Source organism: Thamnophis elegans, chromosome 14 (genome assembly GCF_009769535.1).
Source record: "Thamnophis elegans isolate rThaEle1 chromosome 14, rThaEle1.pri, whole genome shotgun sequence".
Classification (NCBI taxonomy): Eukaryota; Metazoa; Chordata; class Lepidosauria; order Squamata; family Colubridae; genus Thamnophis; species Thamnophis elegans.
This window is the reverse complement of record NC_045554.1, coordinates 18,571,873-18,599,664: the sequence shown is the minus strand read 5'-3', so window position 1 is coordinate 18,599,664 and position 27,792 is coordinate 18,571,873. Positions and strand designations below refer to the sequence as shown.

The following is a 27,792-nucleotide window of genomic DNA, read 5'->3' as shown; positions in this document are numbered from 1 at the left end:
TATGCCCACAGAACCGGTAGTAAAAAAAATTGAATGTTACCACTGCTGGGATTGTTTGGTGTTCTATCATCCAGCTTCAGGCAGTTGAGGGTTTAACCCAGGAGTATGGAGAGAAAGCATGTTCGCTTAGAACAGGTGTGTCAAACTCAAGGTCCGGGGGCTGAATCCGGCCTGCAGGGTACTTATATCTGGCCTGCAGGGCTGCCCTGGAAACAGGGCAGGGTTGGCCCGCGGTGCTTCTGCCAACAAAAATAGGCTCCTGAGCTCCATTTTCAGCTGCCACAGCCTCCTGCAACCTGCTACCAGTGAAAACAGAGTTTGCATTTTCACTGGCAGAGGATTGCAGGAGGCCGTGGCAGCCAAAATGGAGCTCAGGAGCCAATTTTCACTGGCAGAGCACTTGGGCCACCACAGGCGCCCCCGACAGGAGTGATGTCGAGTTGGCCACACCCTTCCCAGTCCCCCCACCCCGAGGTCATACACAACCCTGATGCGGCCCTCAATGAAATCTAATTTGACACCCCTGCCTTAGAAGATTTAGACATCTGTGGAAGTTTACCTGATGAATATGTAGCATGTTAGTTAGTTTACTTTATGGATTAGCCCTTGGGCCATATCAAAGTGCAGAGTTCCAGATAAATTATTACTAAAATCTGGGGGGAGGGGACAATTTAAAAAGGAATTGGATAAAATATGATTTAAAATGAAATGGGAATAAAATATAATAATTTAATATATAGATAAATAAAATATGATAAAATTATATTTTGGTATTATCCCTACAATCTACCCTAATCAGTCCCACATATGCTGATCTCAACCAAATCATTTTGCTCAAGTCCTGTGGTGTGTTAAATGTTATTTTCAGATTCTGGCCGCACATAAAGTAAGTTGTTTTGATATGGGGATCCCAATGGGCCCTTCGTTTAGTAAATAGACCAAGGTACCTGTCTCTCGTCCTCTTCCGCAGGTAACAATCAAATAGGATGTAGCATGATGTGACTCACCCTAATATACCTGAAATGTTGATTAAATTCTGTTTTGTGACCTTCAGTTCTTCTTGGGCTTCAAGTGCTGCTGACTTTTGTTGCTTTTTTGGATACCTCATTTTGCCCCACTGCCAAAAAAAAAAAATATAGCGAGGGGGTAGCATTTGCAAATAAGTAAACTATTACTCACATTGCATGCTTTGTAAAAAAAAAAAAAAAACTTCGATACACAGACGTGCTTTGCAAGAAAGAAAATATCAACATATTAGATTTGTTGACCTACAGAGAAGGAACAGCTTGAAATTTCCAAAGCAATGGCGATCGTGTTCTGGCTTTCTTTAGAAAATATCACCTCTTTTCATCTTCCTTTGCTTTGAACTTCAGTGAAATGATGTCCTCAAAGTTTCCCTTTTTTAACTACTTGAAAAGACTTTTTAAAACAGTCATGGCATTCAGCTGAGTCTTTTTGTGTACTGCCCAGAGAACTACTTGTTAACAAGGAAGAGAAAAACAGGGGAAATTAAACCACGGGGGTGGGGTGGAGGTGGCAAGCAAGGAGCCAGTCATGATCTTAGCTAGATCACCGAATGGCTTGATGGGAAGGGCAGAGGTGCCTTCTTACCAGGCTGCCAACTCTGTCTGCTCCCCAATCCCCCAAAAGTTTTTTGAAGAAGACAACAAGAGCCAGGTCATCTGAAAGCTGATTTGGGTCCCACAAAATATCTCTCTCTCTCTCTCCTCATCTCTCTCTCTCTCTCTCTCTCTCTCTCTCCTCTCTCTCTCTCCCTCCCTCCCTCCCTCCCTCCCTCCCTCCCTCCCTCCCTCTCTCTCTTTCCACCCTATGCAAAAGGCAATAGCAATAGCACTTAGACTTATATACCACTTCACAGTGCTTTTACAGCCCTCTCTAAGCTGTTTCCAGTCAGCCTCTTGCCCCAACAATCTGGGTCCTCGTTTGACCCACCTTGGAAAAATGGAAGGCTGAGTCAACCTTGAGCCTGGTAAGATTTGAACTGCTAAATTGCAGCTAGCAGTCAGCAGAAGTAGCCTGCAGTACTGCACTCTAACCACTGCGCCAACGCAGCTCAATAAAATTGTTTGATAACTTTACTAGATTGTTTAAACTAGAAATATAAAAACAAACAAAAACTAATAATTGAGATAGGACATAGAATAAACAGCAAAGCCAAAGGTGCAGAAAGAAGAGAAAAAGAAAGACAGAGAAATGACTTCTGACTTTCTTATGTGACATAAGTATAAATTTAAATTGACCTGCTTGCTCTAAAGTTACAACATCAATTTCATTTTCCTATAATCTACTGATTTTTCTAACCATCAAACAGACATGCCACAATTTCTTTTTTTTCTGTTTTACAAAGAAAGGTTTTCAAATCAGCATTCATATTAATCAGTGTCTTTCCTCTAATCAAAATGTCAATTATGCCATCCCTGCCAGCATCATAAAATTGTTTCTTCTCTTTCCAAAAGGGCTGCTTTCCAACTGGCACATCTTCCTTGTTGAGAAAGTATTGTTGTATTAAAAATAGTAAACCAAATGTAGGCTAGGTACGTGGGATGCAAATAATTAGGTGGGTGGAATTTTTGACATGGATTTCTAGTTAAAAACACAAAGAGCAAGCCTTCCAAGAAATCTCCCGATATTTAGAATTAGAATAGAATAGAGCTGGAAGGGACTTTGGAGGTATTCTAATCCAACCATTTGCTCAAACAGGAGGCCCTACACCATTTCAATCAATCAATCAACCAATCAATCAATTAGAAAAGAGCTGGAAGGGACCTTGGAGATCTTCTAGTCCAACCCCCTGCTCAAGGAGGAGAACCTATACCATTTCAGATAAATGACTGTCTAGTCTCTTCTTAAAACATCCAGTGATGCAGCACCCATGATTTCTGGAGGCACACTTTTCTACTGATTAATTGTCCTCACTGTTAGGAAGTTTCTTCTTAATTCCAAGTTGCTTCTCTCTTTGATTAGTTTCCAACCATTATTCCTTGTCCTGCCCTCTGGTGCTTTGGAGAATAATTTGACCCCCTCTTCTTTGTGGCAGCCCCTCAAACATTGGAATACTGCTATCACGTCACCTGTAATTCTTCTTTTCTTTAGATTAGCCAAGCCCAAATCCTGAAACTGTTCTTCATGTGTTTTAGTTTCCAGGCCTTTGATCATCTTAGTTGCTCTTCTCAGAACCTTTTCCAAAGTCTCCTTTTGTTGTTGTTGTATGGTGACCAAAATTGGTTGCAGAATTCCAGTATCACATTTAAATCACACCTGAATTGTCAATTTTCTGATAGGTATAAAATTAACTTTAGCTACCGAGAATTGCTTATGGGTGGGAAGGGTGGCATGCAAATTTAACAAATAAAATAATAATAAACCTTTCAATGTCAGAGAAGGGCTTTTTTAAGGCTAGTCCAGACTTTTTGGGCAGAAACTGGGCCCTTATCTGGCTCTTGCCTTCTACAGGTGGCCTGGCGGCAGTGATCTACACGGACACCCTGCAGACAGTTATTATGTTGGCTGGCGCACTCACCCTGATGGGCTTCAGTGAGTATTCTTATGTGTGTCTTTGTGTTTGTGTGTGAGAGAGAAGTTGTATTCAGCCAGTTCTGACAGGTAATGAGAATGGGTAGTGGAAATTTTGAGTAGTTCAGAGAACCAGCAAATAGGCTGGCCATGCCCCCTGCTGCCTCCCAGCTGATCTTCTTTTGTTGCCCTGCACAGGAGAACGGAGCTGGGAAGCAGGTTAATGGAGTGGGGAGGGAATGGGGATTTTGCAGTATCCTTCCCCTGCCGCGCCCACAAAGCCATGCCCACAAAGTCACACCACACCCAGAAAGCCATGCCCACAGAAAGGGTAGTAAAACTTTTTTGATTCCCACCATTGTAGAGATGGGTTCCTACCGATTCGGCCAAGAGTAGGTAGTAACTCGGCAGGCCATGCCCCTGAACCGGTTCTATTGGCCTACAGCACCACCATCTTGGTTTTTTTTTACTACTGTGCATACAGTAGCATGCAAAGCGCATCCCTGAGCAAACCAACAGTAACAGAAGCTGGAACCCACCCCTGCACCATTGGTGTTTGTGTGTGTTTGTGTGTTCAGAATTGCTGTTCTGTAGCTTGCTGTCTGTGGGAGGCAGCTGAACTGGTCTATTTCAACCTCTCTAGGCTTTGCCAAAGTCGACGGGCTTGAGGACCTGAAAAACAGATACTTCAAAGCCATCGCAAGCAACCACTATGGAAACACTAGCTGTGGCTTGCCAAGAGAGGATGCCTTCCACATATTCCGGGACCCCGTCACATCCGACTTTCCCTGGCCAGGAATCCTAGTGGGAATGACCATCCCATCTCTGTGGTACTGGTGCACTGACCAGGTAAATTCATCTCATCGGCTACGTTTGCCGTGAGGGTGAAGAAGAGCTTTAAAAGGTAAAGATTTCCCTCTCCCAGTTGTATCTGACTCTAGGCTCTGGTGTTCATCTCCATTTCTTAGCTGAGGGAGCCAGTGTTGTCGGAAGATATTTTCTGTGGTCATGTAGCCATCATGGTTACACACCAAAGGCATACAAAGGCTTATTACCTTCCCACTGAAGTGGTACCTATTGATCTATTCGCATTTGCATGCTTTTGAAACTGCTAGGTGGATATGAGCTGAGGCAATTACCATATTTTTTGGACTATAAGACACACCGGAGTATAAGACGCACCAAGATTTTGAAGAGGTAAATTAAAAAAAAAGTTTTTTCACTCTGCAGGCCTCCCGAACCCTCTGCACACTTCATTTGTTGCAACAATGGGTCATGCAGAGAGTTTGAGAGACCTGCAAAGTGCTCCTGGGGACTGGGAGGGGGGGCAAAGCTGAGCAAAAAACTTTAGGAGGCTTGTAGAGTGCTCCTGGGGGCTGGGGGGGGGCAAAAAACAAGCAAAATATGGCCCAATTTTGGCTCATTCTACCCTCCCCAGCCCCAGGAGCATTTTGCAGGCCTCCTAAACCCTCTGCACATCCATTTTTGCGAAGTGGGTGGAGTTTCAAGAGGCCAAAAATGCTGTATTCAGTGTATAAGACGCACCCAGATTTTCATTCTTTTTTGGGGGGGAAAGATGCGTCTTATACTCCAAAAAATACGGTAACAGGAGCTCATCCCATTGCATAGCACTCAGGTCTCAAACACAGGCTGTCAGCTTCCAGATGACAAGCTCAGCTTCTTTGACCAATGAATCATCGCAGGCCCTAAAGAGGGAGAGTTTTAGAAGAAGAGAAATTGCCACCATGTACCAGGAAGTAATACAGGGGTGAAATCTACTTACCTTGCAACTGGTTTTCAAATGTGAGTTTGTCCTTGCGTGTGTGCACGCCACTCACACATAGCCCTCCACGCATGCACAGGACCTTCCACGCATGTGCAGAGTGTTAAAAGCGGACATGATGACGGAGAGCGGAGCCTGCTATCGAGCAGTCTGCAAAGGTAAGTAGAAGAGTGGGGTGGGGAGGGAAACAGGGAATCCTGCTTTCTAGGTAATATAAATCACATGTCACAGCTGATCATCGGAAATACCTGTTCGGGACAACTGGTAGCTTTTTTTACTACTGGTTCGGACAAACCGTTCCAAACCAGTAGCATTTCACCCCTGAAATAATAACTCGCAACATGGCTCACACAGTGGGATGGAAAAAGACGCAGCTGCTTTAATTAGGGTTGGGGTGCGTACTTGAGAAAGTTTACACAACTTCCTGTGAATCACTTCTCAAGCGTAGCAGCTGAAATGTCGGGCATTAGAGAACACACTGAAATCTGCCCACATGGTCATATGCTGTCAGGGTAATACAGCAATTCCCTGGGTTAAGAATGCCCTTATTTCGGGATGACCATGGTTAAGAATGGAGCCTTTTGTTGCAAAATGAGATTCAAATACACAATGATTCAAGTTAAATACACAGAGGTTCAAGTTCATCACACAATGCTATTTGTACAGTATTATATAACAGTGTTCCAGCTTACCGTATATACTCGAGTATAAGCCGACCCGAATATAAGCCGAGGCACCTAATTTTACCCCAAAAAGCTGGAAAAGTTATTGACTCGAGTATAAGCCTAGGGTGGAAATGCAGCAGCTACGGTAAATTTCAAAAATAAAAATCAGTGTTATTTGAAACTCAAAGTTATGTTTATTCAAGGGACCCGCTTAATTAAAGTGTTCTATAATATCAGTATGACTTATAATACTGCAAGTCTGCAATATTTAAAATACTTGTATAGGGGATCCCCGGGATCCCCCGAAGAGATCAAATCCAACCAGTATGCCACCTTCTTGGTATATTGTTTTTATTTTCACTGAGTTTTTAAAAATGAGCATTATTTCATCCTTTTTTTCTTTATGTTTGATTGGTATCTGCATTTGTGTTAATTCTGTTCATACATATAATATAAATGAAAAACCCAGCTCTCTTAAAAAATATTTTAAGTTCTTTCTGGTGCTCCCTTTTAGAATTGGCCAACTAATATTTCTGTTCGCCCAACTAATGTCAGGCAGAGTTAACTGAAAAAGTAATTTTCATGAAAGGACATTTTCCTAGATTTTAATTGTTCTTACTGTCAGATTTCTCCTTATTTCCAGCTTGAGGTCTCCTTCTGACAAGTTTCCATTGCTTCTTGTCCTGTCCTCAGGTGCTATTGCTGCCTCCTCCTCCTCCTCCTCCTCCAACAGCACCAGCACATTTGCTGCCCAGCGCTGCGGCTGAGGTGAAGCCGCCAAAGCTCCCGCTGGCGCCCCCGCAGCGTTGGGCGGATATCCGGCAGTGCTGTTGGAGGAGGAGGAGGCGAACCAGCCTGCCATCGCCGGCCACCGCCAGCCCCGCCGCTCTTCCCACCCCCTTCCAAGCCCCACAGTCCAGCAGACGGAGCAGAAGCAGCTCCGGGGCTTCGCTGCTGCTCCCCGCATTTTCTGCACGGGGATCCCTTGGAGAGGGGATTCCAGCCTGCCATCGCCGGCCACCACCAGCCCCGCCGAGAAGAAACCTCACTGATGCAATCCATGAGAAAAATATACAAACAACATCAATAGTATAAAGAATAATCCAAACTCCTTGGATGTTCTGGGCACCTTTTTCCCACCTGGGCCTATTCACAGATGCCACTTCGGATCCTTCTCAGGTTCCCTGGCTACTGTTTTAGCACACTCCCTAATCTGGTTCAGTGGTCTTCAACTCCCCCCCCAATGAATGGGAAGACACTCCCCCCTCCATCCCCAAATCCTGAATGCCTTTGCCAACTGGAAGGAATGGTGGCTGAGAAGCAGAGTTACAGGGATTCCTTGGGAGAAAACGGCACATTTTTGGTTCTTTTCACCTCATTTTATTCCATCCAGAAAATGCAGGGAGCGGCAGCGAAGCCCCGGGGCTGCTTCTGCTCCATCCGCTGGACTGTGGGGCTTGGAAGGGGGTGGGAAGAGCGGCGGGGCTGGCAGTGGCTGGCAATGGCAGGCTGGAATCCCCTCTCCAAGGGATCCCCGTGCAGAAAATGCGGGGAGCGGCAGCGAAGCCCCGGGGCTGCTTCTGCTCCGTCCGCTGGACTGTGGGGCTTGGAAGGGGTCGGGAAGAGCGGCGGGGGCTAGCGGTGGCCGGCGATGGCAGGCTGGTTCGCCTCCTCCTCCTCCAACAGGCAACAGCACTGCCGGATCCAGTTGTAGACTCGAGTATAAGCCGAGGCGGCTTTTTTCAGCCCAAAAAGTGGGCTGAAAAACTCGGCTTATACTCGAGTATATACGGTACCTACAAATTGACTTAGGGACAGACCTTGGAAATAGAATTCATCATGAAACTGGGAATTGCCTGTACTCATGACACATATTGTGACCCTGAAGAGTCACATTTATGAGATGGGTGGCTATATAGAACATAGAATAATGGAGTTGGAAGGGACATTGGAGGTCTTCTAGTCCAACCCCCTGCTCAAGCAGAAGACCCTAAACCAGGGGGTCTCCAACCTTAAGCCACTTTATGACTTGTAGACCTCAATTCAACTGCTTCAACTGGAAGCAGGGGTGGGTTCCTGCCAGTTCTAACATCTTCTATAGAAGAGGTTCCACAAATCTACAGTGCCATTTAGAACCAGTTTCCAGCTCCCTCCCCCCGCCCGTCCGCACATCATCAAGATGGAGAGCGAGAGGAGGAATTCTGGGAGTTGAAGTCCACAAGTCTTAAAGCTGTCAAGTTTGAACATCCCTGGGTTTTTTTTTCTAAAGGGTTAGGGGTGCAAGGGTCTTGTAACTTGACAGCTTTAAGACTTGCACACTCAGAGTTTTTGGTTGCTAAGCAAGAGCATTGTTAAGTGAGTTTCACCACATTTTACAAGTTGGCCACGCCCACCCAGTCACATGGCTGTAAAGCCACTCCCATCTAGTCACATGGCCAGCAAGCCCACCCAGTCATATGGCTGGCAAGCCACTCCCACAAAGCAGGCCACATTTACAGAAGAGGTTCTAAAAAAATTCGAAACCCACGACTGACTAGAAGGGACATTGGAGGTCTTCTAGTCCCCCCCCCTACTCAAGCAGAAGACCCTAAATCAGGGATCTCCACCTTTGGCCACTTTACGACTTGTGGACTTCAATTCCCAGAATTCTGGCAGTTGAAGTCCGCAAGTTATAAAGTGGCCAAGATTGGAGATCCCTGCCTAAACCACACCAGACAAATGGTTTTTCAATCTCTTCTCAAAAGCCTCCAGTGATGGAGCACTACAACTTCTGAAGGCAAGCTGTCCCATGGGTTAATTGTCCTCACTGTCAGGAAATTCCTCCTTACTTCTAGGTTACTTCACTCCTTGGTTAGTTTCCATCCATGGCTTCTTGTCTTGACTTCTGATGCTTTGGAAAATAAGTTTAGTAAATAAATAAATACTGATATGGTTGGCACCATGATCCAACCTTGGTAGATGTTCCGAATGAGTGGCATTCTGGTGGGGAGGACTCCCCCTCCCTTCTCTTGAGTTATGCCTTCAATCCAGGCTTCCCACATTCAAGGCCATCATTGTCTGCTTTCAGAACGCAGCATCCCAATCTATATGGAAGAGAGGACAGGGCAAATGGCCTTGATGGACCAAAGGAAGAGCTGCTTCCAAGGCAACAGTTCAGATAAGCTGGCTATAAGTCCCCCGCAGAGAAAACAATGTGCGAAAAATTCTCAGACAAGCCCTCGGCACTCTCCAATTCATACAAAGATAAGAGAGGGAGGGAGGAGCAAGGACATTCAGACTTGCAAAGTTTTGTCCCTAGAGCTTTACAATAAACGTATCCTAAAAGAGCCACGGTGGTGCAGTGGTTAGAAGGCAGTACTGCAAGCTACTTCTGCTGACTGCCCGTAGTTTGGCAGTTCGATTCTCACCAGCTCAAGGTCGACTCAGCCTCCCATCCTTCCGAGGTGGGTAAAATGAGGACCCAGATTGTTGGGGTCAAGGGGCTAACTCTGTAAACCACTTAGAGAGGGCTGTAAAGAATTGTGAAGCAGTATATAAGTCTAATGCTATTGCTATTGCTCTTTTCCTTCCTTCCTTCCTTCCTTCCTTCCATCCATTGCCCAGGTTCGCCTGGTGCACCAGTTGCGACCCTACCTGAACCGGGAGGCCCTCACAACAGTCACTCGTGCCCTTGTGACCTCTAGGCTGGAGTACTGCAACGTGCTCTACATGGGGCTGCCCTTGAAGAGCATCCGGCGACTTCAGCTAGTCCAGAATGCGGCCGCGCGAGCGATTGTGGGTGCACCTCGGTTCACCCACATAACACCTATCCTCCGCGAGCTGCGCTGGCTGCCTGTTGATCTCCAGGTGCGCTTCAAGGTGCTACTTGCCACCCATAAAGCCCTTCATGGTAGTGGATCTGGATACTTGAGAGACCGCCTCCTGCCAATTACCTCCTCGCGACCAATTAGATCACACAGATTAGGCCTCCTCCGAATCCCATCTGCCAGTCAGTGTCGACTGGCAACTACGCGGAGGAGAGCCTTCTCGGTAGTAGCTCCGACCCTTGGAACGATCTCCCCGTGGAGATTCGTACCCTTACCACCCTCCAGACCTTCCACACAGCCCTTAAAATCTGGCTATCCCATCAGGCCTGGGCTAAAGATTTAACCCACCCCCACCCGAATGGTATGAATGTTGTGTTCTTTTTAATTATGTATTGTTCTTATGTGTCATTGTTTGTATCCCCTCCCCATGAGTTGTAAGCCGCCCTGAGTCCCCCCAGGGAAAAGGGCGGCCTATAAATAAACTTTCAAATTTCAAAATTTCCATCCATCCATCATTGCAATGGTTAGAAGGCAGTATTGCAGGCTAACTCTGCCCACTGTAAACCACTTAGAGAGGGCTGTAAAGAACTATGAAGCAGTATATAAGTCTATTGCTAGTGCTATTTGGCCTTGTGTTTTTTTTTAGTCTGGTCTACTTTGGTGGAGGGACACTTGGGGTACATCTTCATTTACCTTCTAGGTTCTGGAGTCGGAAGCATCTGCAGTCCAGAACCAAGGGAGCCAAAACAACTTTTTAAAAAAATTGGCTGAAACTTTGGACCGTTGTGACCGTCATCTTGAATTTTTTTACTATCCCTCGCAGGCTCCCTTGGTGTCTGAGGCTTCTTGTAAGTGAAGAAGGAAAAATAAACGCTTTGCATCTCCTTTTCATTGAAGGTCATTGTCCAAAGATCTCTGGCAGCGAAGTCTCTCTCCCATGCCAAAGGTGGTGCCCTGCTAGCCTCCTACTTGAAGATCCTGCCTCTCTCATGATGGTTTTGCCTGGCATGGTCAGCCGCATCCTCTTTCCAGGTCAGAGCGAGCAGGGAGGCCCTTAAAGGGAAAGAATCATATAGAAAAGAAGAAGCATTTGATTTTTTTTTAGAATTACACTTCCCTTCCTATGCTGATATGGTTTTGGTTCTAGCCCAGTGGATGAACTAAGAAAGAAAGTCTCAACTCCTAACATTGCCATAGTGAGGGAAGGGGGGAGGAGCGCATTCCACGCATACTGTTAGCTAAATCCGATCTCAGATACCTGCAGCAGCTTGGGAGGGGTGCACCTCATTGGGGAATGTGATTTATGACACAGACTGAGGGGAAGGAAGGAACAGGGGTTAAAGTTCAGCTATAACTCAAACAAACTTAGATTTGACTGCGAAAAGGCCTTGCCTAATGGTGCTCCTAACAAATGACTACCATATTTTCCAGCGTATAAGACGACTTTTAACCCCAAAAATTATTTTAAAAATCAGGGTCGTCTTATACGCCGGGTATACCAAAAATCAAAACAAAAGAAAAGGCAACGCCGCAAGTAAAAAGCCGCGCCGCCACCAGCGCAGTCGCTGGCCTTTCAATCGATAACCTCGTGCTCCTCGCCTGGGCACATGGATGGATGAGCGCTGGGATGGCTTAGTAAGGTGTGGCTGGAGGTCTGGAGGAGGAAGGCGCTGAGCTCAAACTATGAAAACCCGGCAGCGTGGAGGCTTTCAGCTGGCTCACGGGCGCCTGAAAGTAGGGGTTGTCTTATACACCCAGTCGCCTTATATGGCGGAATATATGGTAGTTTTGTATTGAAACTTGGCTCAATACTCATGAATCAATTAGGACATTTTTAGGAAACCTGACAAAAAGTCTAAGAAGATAGCCTAATTATTATTTATTATTTAATAGTTATCAATATATTATTATTTATTAGTTAATAATTATCAATATATTAGTATTTATTAGTTAATAATTATCAATATAGTATTATTTAATAATTATCAATATTTTAATTTTTATCAATAAAATAATGTAATAAATTAATATATTTTTATTTGTCATTTAGTAGTATTAATGTACTATTATTTGTTATTTAGTACATTGTTAATATATTTTATTATTTCATTATTTATGCACTTTTTGTGATTTAATAAATTATTAAAAGATTCAGTTAAATATTGAACATTTTATCTAGTAATACATGTCTTCTCAGGCTGTTTCTTCTCTGTTCATTGAGACTTATGGTTCTGGGGATTTCAATCTGCCTTCGCTCGGTGAACACTCTGATGGAGCGCAGGAGTCATGGCTTCCATGACAACCATGGGCTTGACCCAAGTAATCCGAGGACCAACCCCACTTAGCGGGTCACACGCTTGACCTCGTATTCCTCTCGGAGCAGTGGAATTGTGATCTTGGTCTGAGGGGTAGCGAGATCTTGCCCCTGTCATGGTCAGACCACTACCTATGAGGCTTGACTTTCGGAGACCAAACCCCCACTGTAGGGAGGAGGAACCGACCAGGTGGTTCCGCCCCAGGCGACTTATGGACCCCTCGGGGTTCCAGACGGAGCTTGGGGTTATTCCTGATACTCTCGCCCGCAGTTCGGCGGAGGACTCTGGTTGCTGCCTGGGATCTGGCAGCGGCGGAGTCTCTTACCGGATTGCGCCTCTACGGCCGCTCCGAGGCAGTGGATCCCGGAAGGCTCCTTGGTTACTGAGGAACTCCGGGAAATGAAGCGCCGAAGGAGACGCCTAGAGCACCTATGGAGGTCCAGCAAATCCGAATCGAGCCGAGCATTTTTGACAACCTGCACCAGAGATTAACGTTCGGAGCAATCAGGACGGCTAAGAAAACACACATTGCCTCTCTGGTTGCGTCTGCTGAGTCGCGCCCAGCCGCCCTGTTTAGGATAACCCGTTCCCTCCTAAATAGGAGGGATTACGGGCGATCCGCTGCAGGGCAGGGCTGAGGACTACGTCCAATTTCTCGCAGACAAGGTTGCTCGGCTCCGGGCGGACCTGGACTCCAATCCCGCAGTACCAGCCGAGGCACTAAGGGATGATCTGGTAAGTCATCGCTGGATTGAGTTCAGGCTGTTGCCCTGAGATGTGGACAAGGCCATGAGAGCTGTAGGTGCCTCCACATGTGTGCTGGATCCGTGCCCTTCCTGGCTGGTTGTAAACAGCAGGGAGGTGACAACGAGGCTGGATCCAGGCGGTTGTTACCGCCTCACTTCGGGAGGGGATCTTTCCCCCGCTTTAAAGACCGGCGGTGGTGAGACCCCTCTGAAGAAACTATCCTTGGATCCAGCTGTTTTAAATAACTATCGTCCAGTCTCCAACCTCCCCTTTGTGGGGAAGGTTGTTGAGAAGGTGGTGGCCTTTCAGCTCCAGTGGTCCTTGGAAGGAAGCCAGCTATCTCGATCCGTTCCAGGTCCGGCTTCAGACCTGGCTGCAGCACAGAAACCGCTTTGGTCACACTTGACCGATGATCTCTGGAGAGCCAGGGATCGAGGCCACGCCTCCATCCTAGTGCTCCCTTGACCTCTCGGCAGCTTTCAATACCATCGACCATGGTATCCTTCTGCGACGACTGCGGGAGGTGGGGGTGGGAGGCGCTGTTTACAGTGGTTCTCCTCTTACCTCTCGGACAGGTCGCAGTCGGTGTTAGTTGGGGAGCAGAGATCGACCCCAGGCCCCTAACGTGTGGGGTGCCTCAGGGTTCGGTCCTGTCCCCCCTTCTTTTCAACATCTACATGAAACCGCTGGGTGAGATCATTCGACGGCACGGGATAAAGTACCATCAATATGCGGACGATACTCAATTGTATCTGTCCGCCCCGTGCCAACTCAACGAAGCGATGGATGTGATGAGCCAGGGGCTGGATGCTGTTAAAGACTGGATGGGGGTCAACAAGCTTGTGCTCAATCCAGAAAAGACCGAGTGGCTGCTGTGTTTCCCTCCCAAGAATTGGCCAAGTACTCCATCTCTCAGGCTGGGGGGGTCAAACTATACGCCCCTCAGACAGGGTTCGCAACTTGGGAGTCCTCCTGGATCCACAGCTGACCTTCGAATATCATTTGTCAGCTGTGACCAGGGGGGCATTTGCCCAGGTTCACCTGGTACACCAGTTGCGTCCCTACCTGAACCGGGAGGCCCTCACAACAGTCCCTCGTGCCCTTGTGACCTCTAGGCTGGATATTGCAATGTGCTCTACATGGGGCTGCCCTTGAAGAGCATTCGGCGACTCCAGCTAGTCCAGAACGCGGGCCGCCGCGAGCGATAGTGGGTGCACCTCGGTCACCCACGTAACACCTATCCTCCGCGAGCTGCGCTGGCTACCTGTGATCTCCGGGTGCGCTTCAAGGTGCTACTTATCACCTATAAAGCCCTTCATGGTAGTGGGCCTGGGTACTTGAGAGACCGCCTACTGCCAATTACCTCCACCAGAACCGATTCGATCGCATCGATTAGGCTCCTCCGAATCCCATCTTCTAGCCAGTGCAAACTGGCAACTACCCGGAGGAGGGCCTTCTCGGTGGCTGCTCCGTCCCTTTGGAACGAACTCCCCGTGGAGATTCGGACCCTCACCACCCTCCAATCCTTCCGCGCTGCTGTAAAGATCTGGCTGTCCCGGCTGGCCTGGGGGTTAAGATTATAGCCCCACTCGAATTGTGTGATTGTTGCGTTTTTCTCTTTTAATATGCTGTATTGTTTATTGTTTGTGTTTCCCCCTCCCTTTTGAATTGTGAGCCGCCCTGAGTCCCCTTAGGGAAAAGGGCGGCATACAAATAAAGGCAAAAGTAAAAAAAAAGTAAAAAAGACTGGGCTAAAACCAAACCAAATCAGGATACAAAGGGAGGTGGTAATTCTCAAAAACATTCAAATGCTTCTTTTCTATATGATTTTTTTAAAAATTGAATTATTTGTTTTGGAAAATAAACCTCTTTCTATTCCTCTATATACAGTTGTGATAGTTATCCTGGTTTGTTTGTTTTTATTGGCCTTGTTACATTCTTTGCTGAGTTATCTATTGGTGATTTTTGGTCCCTCTCTATCTTCCCACAAGATACAAAACTAAGATGTGGATTGCTTATTTGGGCCTAATGGACTATGTGGGTTCTTTGTCATAATCATTGTGTCCATAAACTCAGTCAATTACATTTTAAAAAATAGATAGTTAAGCCAATTATAATTCAGTTTGACCAAGCATGATGTATAAACTTAGTTACTTGATTGGGTTCACACATTCAGCTACACTTTGCTTAATCTTAATTCCCTGGGGAAAATATCTTTGGCTGGGTTCGTTAAAAAAAGCTACCTCAGAAATAAACAATCCATGCTCTTGTGTGGGTCTTTCACATTCTGACATGGTAACCTGGCCACTGTGGTGAACCAGGTATGGGTGCTCCTGGGGATAGCTTAAGTGATAGATGAAGGCAACTCACCTGCCAGGTGCCCAGGTAAACTATCAATACACCTACAGAATGTCCTTGGCCACCTTCAGTGAAATACTACCATCCCTCCCTCTGCTGGCTTTAGAAATGGCTGGCTGGTTTAAAACAAGGATGGGAGGCAGAAGAGGGTCTTCCAGAAGCTGTGGAGCGAGACTGGGAAAAGTACAGGTTGTTCTCCGACTCCGATTAAATTTTAGAATCTCAGATTAAAGATAAGCCCAGGTAACCAGAGTAGAGGAGCTGTTTGCTTCAGACAACTGTTCTTTCTGTAGAAATAAATGAAACAAGTAGCCAGGAATTGGTTTAATTTATAGTTTTGGTTCTCCTATCGTGTTTAAAATCTCATTTTATTTCATGTTATTGATTCTCTGTTTAAATTATATAATGGGTCTTTAAACTTTAGCAGTCATCCTTCAAGCCATGTTGTCTCAGTTGTACCTACTGCATCCTGTGACCTGGGAACTTTGGTTGAATGTTTTAATATTTATACCCTGTTTCCCCCCCAAAATAAGACCTTCCTGGATAATAAGCTCAATTGGGCTTTTGAGCACATGCGCTAAAATAAGCCCTCCCCCGAAAATAAGCCCTCTCTGAAAATATGGCAACACAGCAGCAGCCATGAGGTGACCACACTCACTGCCTCCTGCACCTCAAAAATAATCAGGCCTCCCTGAAAATAAGGCCAAGCACTTATTTCGGGGTCAAAAGAAAATGAGACCCTGTCTTATTTTCGGGAAAACATATTAGATGAAAGGGGTTTTTACATTTTTAGAAATAAAGTTTGATAGATAAAGTTTCTTTATCTCCTTGGAAATTGCTCTATCTGGGGATGTCCAACTTGGGAACTTTAAGACTTGTGGACTTCAACTCCCAGCCGGGAAATTCTGGGAGTTGAAGTCCCCAAGTCTTAAAGTTCCCAAATTTGGACACCCCTGAGCTAGGTTGTAGGTAGCTAGAAATTAGCTATATAGGAATTATTTCAACATTTGCATTTTGATCTTTTGAGGCAGTTCAGGATTTTCATTCACATTCAGGTAAGAGATTAGAATTTAGGTGAGATCCTTCTGGAAGAAAGTTGCAGGAGTTAGCAGTCTCTATCCCAGGATGGGCTCAGCTGGGGAAAACCAAGAGGGGCTCGGTGGTGCAGTGGTTAGAGTGCAGTACTGCAGGCTACTTCTTCTGGCTGCCTGCAATTTAGCAGTTCAAATCTCACCAGGCTCAAGGTTGATTCAGCCTTCCCTCCTTCCGAGATGGATAAAATGAGGACCCAAATTGTTGAGGGGCAAGAGGCTGACTCTGTAAACTGCTTAGAGAGAGCTGTCAAGCACTGTGAAGAGGTATATACCTTAGACTTATATAAGTCTAGACTTATTGCTGTTGCTTTCAGAAATAGAAATTGGGATTCCCAGACTTCCATCCTGCAGGGTCCATTCTGATCACAAAATGGCAGCCCTGAATCTGCTTTCTAATCCTTTTTTTAACTTTTTCAGTTTGTTCAGTTTTCTCTCACCCTTTGTAACTTTTTTTGGTTCTGTTTTGTTGCAGATCTAGTGGCCTGTGCTGATCCCAACTCCTGTAAGGAAATCTGTGGGAATCCATCTGGATGTTCAGATATTGCGTACCCCAAACTTGTCCTTGAGCTTCTGCCACTGGGTAAGGGGCTTCTCATTACTGCATAGAGAGGCACTGTTAACAGGCAGGCCTAGATAGGACTTTTGGGAGCCCAACAGTGGTGGGATATGACCGGTAAGCCCTGGTACAGGCATACCAGTGCCCGCTGGGAGCACTAGGTACCGTTCCAGTACAGTGCTCCGGAGTGCCCACCCGCCCGCCTGCTTTCCTTACCACTCTTTGAGCCGATCGGGGCATTTGCGCACACGCACGGAACGTACAGTGCGTGCGTGACACTCCACCGAACAGCTGGTACACATGGGTGCGTGCACATGGTGGGCAGGCAGCCCCATTGCACCATACCAGTTGCAACGGGATCCAGAACCCACACTGGAGCCTGAGGCATTTTTGCCTTCAGGAGCAGGAGGGTCTGGTATGTTATTTTCTTCATTAATTACTTCTTAGATTAATGGTGGAGAAAATAATTGCAACATTTGCAGATAACATAAAACTAGATGGAATAGCATCTTCTCATCTTTTTCACCTCTCATCTTTCTCACTACCTTCTCTTACTGGTATGTTATGATTTATCAATTGTTGTTTGCATCATGATTTATGACCTGTCCCTTTGTTCTTTGTATGTACACTGAGTTTCTGCACTGGAGACAAATTCCTTGCATGTCCAATCACACTTGGCCAAGAAAGAATATTCTAATAATTCTAATTCTAGTTATTCTGTTCTGTGATTTATACATCTGTAAAAATTAACCTAGATATTATTTTCCTTTGTCAATTGAAACAATTCCTGATTTTATTTTATTTTATTTTTTGGAGTTGGAAGCAAGCTATGACTTAGCAAATAGCAAGAACTTTCTGGTGTTCTGAGGAGGATGCTGATAAGGAATATTCTCATCCTAGCTCACCAACAGCCCCTCTTTTTTACTTCTAGGACTAAGAGGGCTTATGATGTCGGTCATGATCGCAGCACTGATGTCCTCTTTGACTTCCATCTTCAACAGCGCAAGCACGATTTTCACCATGGACCTTTGGCGACATCTTCGACCACTATCTTCTGAATGGGAGCTCATGATTGTTGGCAGGTAAGACCTCCCAGGCTATGGGGCCCATCTAGAAACAGTCCCAGGCATACTCTACTCAGAGGAGTATCAGAGGGCAGGACAAGAAACAATGATTGGAAATTCATCAAGGAGAGAAGCAATCTAGAATTAAGGAAAAACTTCACAACAGTGAGGACATAACCAGTGGAACAGCTGGCCTCCAGACGTTGTGGGTGCTTCATCACTGGAGGTTTTTAAGAAGAGACTGGACAGTCACTTGTCTGAGATGATTTAGGTTCTCATGCTTGATCAGGGGGCTGGACTACAAGACCTCCAAGGTCTCTTCCAGCTGTATTCTATTCTAATTCTAGGAGGCCAGCTGTAGCCAAACAAATGAACAAAGAAGATCTATATGGAATGAGCTTATCTGAGGATCACTTGAAAGGAATGTCTTGGACTTTGTGTGTGTGCACAAACCTCTCTGATGGTCATTTTTGGAACCTGACCTTTTTTCAGTGATTCAACTTGCATCACAATGTTTATGAATGGGTTCTGTAAAGCAATGTGTCCGGACTGTCCCAACCTGGTCTTTAGGAAAGAAAGACCCTTGGCTCCATGATTGAAGTGAAAGGTTCACTTTTACTAAGTTCAACGGTTACTGTGCAAAGCCTGCATTTTTCCCCCGTCTCTTGTTCCCTCCCCCTTGACCAGTCCATCAGTGTCCAGTCCTATTTGTTTTAAGCATTTGAGGAATGGCATCGAGATTTGTTTCGAAGTAGTTTCACATTTCACTCTCACAGACCATCCTTGATCAGCTGGTTCCTTCCAGATTGACACTTCTGGTTCAGTGGTGGGATTCAAAATTTTTTACTACAGGTTCTGTGGGCATGGCTTGGTGGGTGTGGTGTGGCTTAGTGGGCATGGCTTGGTGGCATGGCAGGGGAAGGTTACTGAAAAATCTCCATTCCCTCCCCACTCCAGGCGAAGGACATTGTAAAATCCCCTATTCCCTCCCAATCAGCTGGGACTCAGGAGGCAGATAATAGATGGGGGCGGGGGCCGCCAGAGGTGGTGCTTACTGGTTCTCTGAACTGCTCAAAATTTCTGCTACCGGCTCTCCAGAACTGGTCAGAACCTGCTGAATACCACCTCTTTTCTGGTTCCTGTCACCCCATCATCCCCTCCCTTCCTCCCTTTGCCCATTCCCTATTTCCCCATCCTCCTCCCCTCTTCCCCTGTGTTTTATGGCAGGATGCCAGCGAAGCAAGGTATGCTGAAGACAGCAGGCCTAACAAAACTTTTCCTTACCCGGAAGCCTGAAAAAGCTCAGGATCCTTTAATGAACAGCAGAGAAGAGCTGTGCTCTTGGAAGGCCAGAGAGCTTTTTCCAACCTTGCTCAGTCCAAATCCACCGTTCCAAAGCTCCTGAGGAGAAGACCTTCACTCTCTGCTATGATCTGCTCATCCCCAGTTTGAAGAGCATGTCATCCAAATGACCAGGCCTTCTTTCTCCCCACAGGGTGTTGTTCTGCTCCTTGTCGTCATTTCCATTTTGTGGATCCCACTGGTGCAGGCAAGCCAGGGTGGACAGCTCTTCATCTACATCCAGACCATCAGCTCTTACCTGCAGCCCCGGTGGCCATTGTGTTTATCCTCGGATGCTTTTGGAAGCGGACAAACGAGAAGGTAATTCTGAGCACTCTTGGGTGATGTCAGAGCTGCCACCACTTTAAACCTCTAAATTAGGCATCCTCAAACTATGGCCCGCAGACTGGATATGGTCCGCTAAAACCATGTGATCCATTAAAAGTCTTTAAAAGTCATTAAAGTCACTAAAAGTCTTTAAAAACAGCCTTTCAGATGTTTCTCACAGCCATGAGATCCATTAAAAGTATTTTTTATTCTATTTTAAGAAGCCTGAAGCTGCTGTTGTAATGATGTTAGACAAGTGGCAGGAAAGTTTGGCCTTTTTTTTCCCTTTGGAGGAGGAGGTCTTAAGTAACTAGATTCCTTGGGTTGAGCAAGGATCCTTGGCTCCATTTGTTGAGAAAGGTATAATTTTATTAGAAGTCAATTGTATTGCAGCAATGCATAGCCAGAACCAAGAATCACATGCCAAATCCCAAAGTTCAACTTTTCCCTCCCTTAACTGCTGTCCATCCCTGATCCCCACCCCACCCCGATGACCAATCACATTCAAACAAGATATTTTCAGAACGGACATTTCAAGCGTAGTTGGCATGCAGCTTCTTCTTCCATCCGGGTGACCTTGAAGCAGTGTCTCAGGGAGACACAATAGTTACTTTTGCTTTCCCCCAACGCATTCCCCCTTCCATCCACCCTCTCCAGAGTCCATGACAGACTGTCACTGTATGGTAACAAAGAATACAAGCAAGTGTACAGTGGCAGCTGACAGGTGGCCTGTAAACGCTTGTGGCTCTAAAAAGAGGGCAGTTGGTTGAGGGTCAGAGAAGTAACCTGGTTTCTTTTCTTGATTTTCCTTCAGGGGGCATTTTGTGGCCTTTTGGTTGGCATGGTGATAGGCCTGATCCGGATGGTTTTGGATTTCATCTACCTGCAGCCGGGCTGTGGGGAGTCAGATGACCGGCCAGCTGTGGTGAAATACGTGCATTATCTCTACTTCTCCATGATCCTGGGAGTGATCACGCTCATCCTGGTGGTGGCTGTCAGCCTCTTGACAGAGCCCCCTCCGGAGGAAATGGTATGCGCATTGAAAGGGATGCTGCCTGTTTTCACTGTCATGGTTTAGCGCCCTGCTTAGACTGATCTGGCTACCTAGAATAAAATCAGTGATCTAAGAAATTGATCTAAGAGTCACGTAGAGAAAAACAGTCAGCCAAATGGGTAGAGCAAATGCCTGTTTCAATAGAAATATTCCCCACCCACCCCCCAAATTAAGCTCTGTAGACTCAAGCTTCATTAAATACCAGAATAGGTTGGTTGGAGCTGCCTGTTTTGCAGTGAGATCTTGTTCCAAAGACAGTAACAGAAGAAGAGTTGGAAAGGACTTCAGAGGTCTTCTAGTCCAGCCCCTGATCAAGCAGGAGATCTTATGCCATTCCAGACAAGTGGCTATCCAATCTCGTCTTAAAAGCCTCCAGTGATGGAGCATCCACAACTTCTGAAGGCAGCTTCTGTTTCGCTGGTTGATTGTTCCCACTGTCAGGAAATCTTTCCTTAGTTCTAGGCTGTTTCTCTCCTTGATTAGTTTCCATCCATTGTTTCTGGCCCTGCCTTCTGGTGCTTTGGAAAATAAGTTGGTCCCCCTCTTCCTTTGAGTGTTGGAAGACTGCTATTATGTCAGGAATCAGACGCCTCAAGGTTTAGAAATTGGGATTTCTATAGAGAGGAAAAACTATGATACAACCTAGAGAAATGTGCAAACTTGCTAGTTCTGCAGAGACCTACAGTATATTAGCAGAGGCCAGAAAGTATGCAGAACCTTTACATTTTCTCCATTTTAGCTGTGCTGTAAAAACATATGGGACTCTTCCCCTCCACCTTCTGCATGCTTACTTCACCATCCAGACCACACTGCCAGCCGAGGGCCCAGGAAGGCCCCGTGTTTGGAATGGCGATGGTGGAGCATCGGCCCCGATTTCTGGCAATGGGAAGTCACCTTCCCTGGTCGCTCCTGTGAGCCTCTTGGTGGAGCATGTCTTCAGGCGCAAGGATTGGACTGATGATTTCATTCATTCTGGCTACTTTCATCCTCTGTGTAGCTGCAAAACAGCAAATCCGCTCTCAATAAGGTTTAAAGATGAACAGAGTTGGAAGCAGTGGTGGGTTGCAGGCGGTACGCCCCGGTACGGCTGTACCAGAGCCTGCCCGGAGCTCCTTACCGCCTGCCCACCCGCGCTCCTTACCAGTCTTTAAAGTCTTCAGTGCTTATGCACACGACGCGTACAGCACCTGCACAATGCTCTGCTGAGCAGCTGGAGCGTCGCAGAGGCTCGCGGAGGCATCGCTGGACGGCAAGATGCATGTGCGCACTGCGCACGTCCATGTGGATGACACCAGGTTGGAACGGGATCCGGAACCCACCACTGGTTGAAAGGGACCTTGTAGGTCACCTAGTCCAACCCCCACCCACCCACCCAAGCAGGAGACCCTACACCATTTCTGACAGATGGCAGCCCAATCTCTTCTTGATGAACTTGTTGAGTTAACCGGCTTAACCTAAGGCTGGCACCAAACTCCAATTGTGGTGCCCTTTGCATGTGGAATGCCTTTGGAATAGAATAGAATTCTTTATTGGCCAAGTATGATTGAACACACAAGGAATTTGTGTTTGGTGCAGATGCTCTCATTGTACATAAAATGGCAAGATATGCTATGTTTGCAAAAGTATTCACTCACCCATCCACATAATCAGAAGCAGTTGTGAGCGAATACTTTTGGTAATATAGTGTACATTCGTCATGAATCATAAGGTACAAGAAAGGAAAGAAGCCATTCTGTTGAATCCTGGTTTTTGTCTAAACAGATCAGCCGTCTCACCTGGTTCACACGGAAGGATGTTCCAAGAAAAACTGATGTTCCGATTCCCTCGTTATCCATTCCGGTCAAGGGAATCCATGAGGCTGGTCCTTCTCCTGCGGGGCAGCTGGAAATCACGGATGGCCCAGAAAACACCTTCCAAAACCATTCAGGTAAGAGGCCCGTCTGGAAGAGCGATAGAATCTGTCATCTGATGGAGATCACACATTGGGGCTCCGGGGGGGGGGGGGTTGTGCCTCCTTGACCTCCTTCTCCAAAGGGACAGAGCAGAAGTCAAATTGGCCAGAGTCCCATGCTGGACATCCCCCCACCTCCAGTCTAAAGTAGGTTCCAGTCTGTGAATTGATCAGGTGGAACCATTGTTTCGATTTAGTGCAGAAAAACTGATTGAAATATTAATTGCATTACTCTATTGCCGTGATGGCGAACCTATGGCATGGGTGCCAGAGGAGGCATGCAGAGCTCTCTGTGAACACGCATGCCATCACCAGCTTCTCTTCTGGTTTCTAATGTGCCAGCCAGCTGGTCTTTATGGGCACCAGAAAACGGCCTGAAAAACAGCCTGAAAATGTCCCCCAAACGCCAAAAAACAGGGATGTACACACTGGCCAGCTGGTCTTTGGGTTTCCAGTGCTCCGGCATGTGCATATGCATGCGCGTTCCAATTGGGCACGGTGCCAAAAAGGTTCGCCATCTCTGCTCTATCATCTCTTTCTCTCTCTCTCTCTCTCTCCCTCTCTCTCCCTCCCTCCCTCTCTCTCTCTTTCATCTGTCTTCTAACATCTATGTATATCATCTATTTCCCTCCCTGTCTCTGTGTATTGCATTCATTCATTCATTCATTCATTCAATTTCTATAGCTGTCCATCTCAACCAATGACTCTAGGTGGCAATTCTAAAACTATTTAAAAAACCATTTAAAGCATCAAAACATCCAAAATAAACATAGCGCATACAGCAGCTAATTAAGCCAGTTAAAAGTGAATCCAAGAAAGGAGGCCCATAACCCATGTGGAGACCCAGACAAGGCTATTCAGCCAAGTCTCTAAAGCTTTATGGAAAGTCATCAGGGCCATTATAATGTTGGAGGGGGAGAGAAAAACCCTTGAGTGAAAACCTACAGTGAGAGGGGGAAGATTCAATCCTATCCAGTTTAACATCTGGGTTGGTGACTGCGTGCTTCGTGTGCAGGCATCAGGAGTTTTAAACAAAACCTACCTTCCACCAGTGGTGGGTTTCTACCAGTTCGGACCCGTTCGGCCAAACCGGCAGTGATTTGGTGGCCTAGGTCGCTGGAATTGGCAGCAAGACAGGCTGGCCATGCCTCCAAACAGGGTCCCTGAGTGGCGCCGTCGATGCCGCCATCTTGTTTTTCAGTTCTGCGCATGCGCAGAATTTAAATTGTACTGCACATGCGCGCGCAGCACGCATCAAGCGCGCACATGAGCGAACCAGCAGTAGTGCCTGCCGAAACCCACCCCTGCCTTCCACATTACTTCTGGGGAGTAACACAGCTGAGGTGTGGGAATCCGTGCAAATCAGCTGAGAGGATATAGGTAAGTAAAGCGCAGGGGTGGGCGGGTGGACCCACCTGATCATCAGAGTGAACCGGTTCGCTCCCCAGCTGATTGTCGGAGCTACCGGTTCACCCAAACCAGTTCGAACCGTCTGAATCCCACCTCCTCCTTCCCAAGCCCAGGTAGCCTTGATCAGCTCCCAAACTCTGAGGGGAGGGTTTCCAAGTGCAGGTGAATCAGGAAGCCAGCCAGGCCTCGTGAACGGAGGCTGGGCAGGAGCAGAATCCCCCATTGGCATCCAGAGATGGATTGCCCCATTGTCTTTGGAGAGTTATCCAGGTTGCAGTTGTCCCAAAGGTGCTTTTTCCAAAAGGCAACTGGAGTTTCTTGGGTTTTTCCTTGAAAGCATTTCGCTTCTCCTCCAAGAAGCTGCCTCAGTTTACTCAGGTGTGCAATAGGTCTCCGAACACTCAGACAGGAGGGGCTATGGGTGCATTTCCATTGTTTTAAGGGAGGCTGAGATGTGCTTTTCTGGGGACAAAGCAGTTCCTTGGCTCAAAAGTAATTCTGAGCATCTTCTATCCTGGCTACAAAATCATGGGTGCCCCCCTCCCCCTAAGCATTAAAGAGGTTGGAAAATGGTGCTGATAGGAGCCCCAATATCTGAGAATGCCCAGGGCTGCCCCCCCACTCGCTCTCCCTCTCCCTCCAATGGGAGGAAGGGAATTCCACAGGCTTGTAGTGACCCCTAGAGGAGATTCTTGGCAAAGCCCAACAGATCCCTTGCTGAGGGGCCTTGCCAACCCCCCCCCCAAAAAAAAAAACAAAACCCAAGCCCTTGCAAATTTGTAAAAGTTGAATTAGGACATTAAATCTACTAACCTGAGCTTTAGAATTTATAATGACACATTCTGGGATCAGCGTTTTAGCCTCCAGTCCCCTCATCTTCTCACTACTGATTGTCTTGCCTGCAGGTCCTTTGGACACCAAGAGGAAGGAGTCTAAATTCATGAGCCTCTTTTTGTGGGTCTGTGGGATGGAGAGCAGAGATAAGGACTCGCCCGGAACCCCTGCTGAACCCAAAGCTGCAGTCACAGCCATCCTTGATGAAGCACCTCTGGTGAAGCACATCCTCAACGTCAACCTGATCTTGTGCATCAGCGCCGGGGTCTTCCTCTGGGCCTACTTTGCGTAGCATCGGACCCTGCCAGCCATTGCAGAGACGCTCTTAGTGCTTTTGGGCTTCCACCATCAAGAACGAGGAGCATCAAAGAGAAGACGAAGTGACGATCTTGCACATTATACATTGTTTGGCTCCCATAGGAAAAATGGTAGAATTGCGTGAAGAATTCTGCTTTGGTTGGATAAGGCAGCAAAGGGAAGCCTGAAGCCCTTTGTTATAAACATTGAACATTTAGCACATGTAAACCAAAACCAAAACCAAAAGAACTTTGCACTTTTGACTGTTTTATCCCCCATGGATGCTCTTGGACCAGAATCATAAACAAACAGCATTCCCGGGATTCATGGAACTAAAAAAAAAGCCAATGGTGACAGTGTATTTTTACTCAACTTGCTGTGTCTTCTTGGAATACGGAAAACATTTGATAAAAATCAGATCTGGATGGAATTGCATGCAAAATCCTGCTGCAAGTTGGCTTGACAGCAGAACATTATTTGAAGAACAACCGTGTTGGGGCTGTAAGTTTTTCCTTACAGTTGCAGGGGCCTAATGATGGATTTTGTCCCAATTCTGTTTTGAAGCTCCCTGTCTTCTGTTTTGTCACATTGTGGAACTTCACGGGCTGCCTGTGGTGTAGGAGCAAGGAAAAGAGTCAAGCCACCCCTCACCTAATGTGGGGGGCAACGTTGCTGCATGGTCAGCATGGGATCTGTTCCTTAGGCCAGTTCTCTTCGTGGACATCTTCTCTGAGGACACTTTGAGGAACCTCAAAACCCCAAAGAAAAAGGGGTTGTTTGGGCAACTATATGCCAAGGACATTTTGGTAGGCTGATGCAATTGACACGAAGACCCCTTGCTCTGTTAGGTGGAATGTTCCCCCGATTCAGCTCCAGGAGCCTCTATAGTTCAGTGACCTAAGAGCGTCTCCCAGAGCCGGCAGGGAGGGTCCCATCTGGGCAGGAAGTCCAGTCCACACTTATGGCCCTCATTCCTTTCAGTTGCTGGTCTAGACTGATGTAAACCCCCATGTTAATTGCAGCATGGTTGCAATGACATATAGGGGCAAAGCCTAATACCGTGTTTCCCCCAAAATATGACCTACTCAGAATGTAAGTCCTAGCTGGATAACCAGGGGGAAAAAAGATCCGCACAAGTGAGGAGTCAGTGGACGACATCCTCCACCCAGAAAATAAGACCTAGTGCCTTTTTTGGTGGCAATATATATGTATATGTGATAGGGTCTTATTTTCGGGGAAATACAGTAGAGTGTGATTAAGTTGGGATTACCAAATCCAGACATCTAAACCATGGATGGTGAACCTTTTTGGCATCTAGTTCCCAAACTGGAATGCGCATGCATCTGTGCACCTTGAAGCGCCAGAAACCCGAATACTAGCTGGCTGGTGCACGCATGCATTTTGGGGCAGTTTTCGCCGGGTCTTTGCCCATCTCTTTGGGCTGCTTTCAGGTCATTTCCGGCCCAAAAACCAGCCTGAAAATGGCCCAAAAAATTATTGGAAAACAGCCGGAAACTGGCCTGCTTTGGGGGCATTTTCCAGCACCCGCAAACACCGGCTGGCTGGTATGCACATGCCTGTTTTTTGCCTTTTTTCAGGTTGGTTTTTGGGCCGTTTTCAGGCCGTTTTCCGGTGCTTCAATGCCGGCCGGCATGCTGGAAACCAGCAAAGCAGCTGGCGATGGCACACAAGCCCATAGGGAGGGTTCTCTGAATGCCACCACATAGGTTTGCCATCACGGGTCTAAACCATGGTTTGTGGCTAAGTGCAGAACAGTGTTGAGAATAGCAACTTTCCTTAGTCCGAGCCTGGCAACGCATCAGGCCTCGAGACTCTCAGGCACACAAAGGCCAAACACCACTTCCATTTGCTTCCTGTTCAAGTGTGTTTGGCTCACAGGCATTTATTCTCAGGGGAAGGAAGTAATGCTGATGACAAAGAGTATCAGGCCCTGATAAAAACGTCCCATAGGAAAGTGTGGGAGAAGTTGGATCTTTAACCGGAAATGAAGCTATGAAGGCAGGATGAGAAACCCAAGGACTTCCCCATCACATCTCTGCGGGCAGCACCAGAAAGGGCTGTGGTTCCCTCATGTCCAGCAAGGGATCATGTGGGCAGCCTCTTCTTCCTGGGTGCAAAAATACAAAATGTATTGTTTGCATACTTTGCAAGTAATGACAGGTTTTTCGTGGTGTTTAACAAAAAGATCAACGTCTGTGTTGCTATTTATTATTCTGAATGGAAGGAGGGACCTCTGCAGACATGCAGCTCTATCCCTGGGTTCTGCTGGTTCCCCTTGGGTCAGTTTTCTTCTCAAGATGCCCCTAAGCCTACTTTAAGTCTATGTTTACCAGATCGGACGTCCTGCAGGAAGGCTACACCATGCCATTCTCTTTCCTTTTGGCTGTTGCAGGAGGAGCTCTAGAACAATAAATACATACAGCTCAATGGTGTGATTCTTTTTTTTAAAAAAACTTTTTTATTGGTTTATATATATATATGTTTGTGTGTGTGTGTGTGTGGTATTTGTGCTGATAAATAAATAAAGGGAGACTAGTATAGATCTATTTCAAGCTATTTAGCTCTCATCAGCTAGCCATACCCTTACTGGGATTCGAACCTGGGCTGTATTACATATTAGGCAGATGTGTTAACC

General features: G+C 46.6%; 1 protein-coding gene across 1 annotated transcript in view; it reads left to right on the top strand.

Moving 5' to 3' along the window:
- The window catches only part of LOC116517635 (sodium/myo-inositol cotransporter 2-like), a 45,350-nt gene extending 17,766 nt beyond the window's left edge, over positions 1-27,584 (top strand). Inside the window, 11 exon segments of the mRNA XM_032230717.1 lie at positions 3,475-3,555; positions 4,178-4,383; positions 10,686-10,773; positions 10,776-10,820; positions 16,775-16,882; positions 17,790-17,940; positions 19,399-19,526; positions 19,529-19,584; positions 20,405-20,620; positions 22,406-22,571; positions 24,911-27,584. Of these exon segments, the coding sequence (XP_032086608.1) occupies positions 3,475-3,555; positions 4,178-4,383; positions 10,686-10,773; positions 10,776-10,820; positions 16,775-16,882; positions 17,790-17,940; positions 19,399-19,526; positions 19,529-19,584; positions 20,405-20,620; positions 22,406-22,571; positions 24,911-25,131 (1,466 nt within the window). The 3' untranslated portion in view covers positions 25,132-27,584.
- Positions 27,585-27,792: the final 208 nt, after the last annotated feature.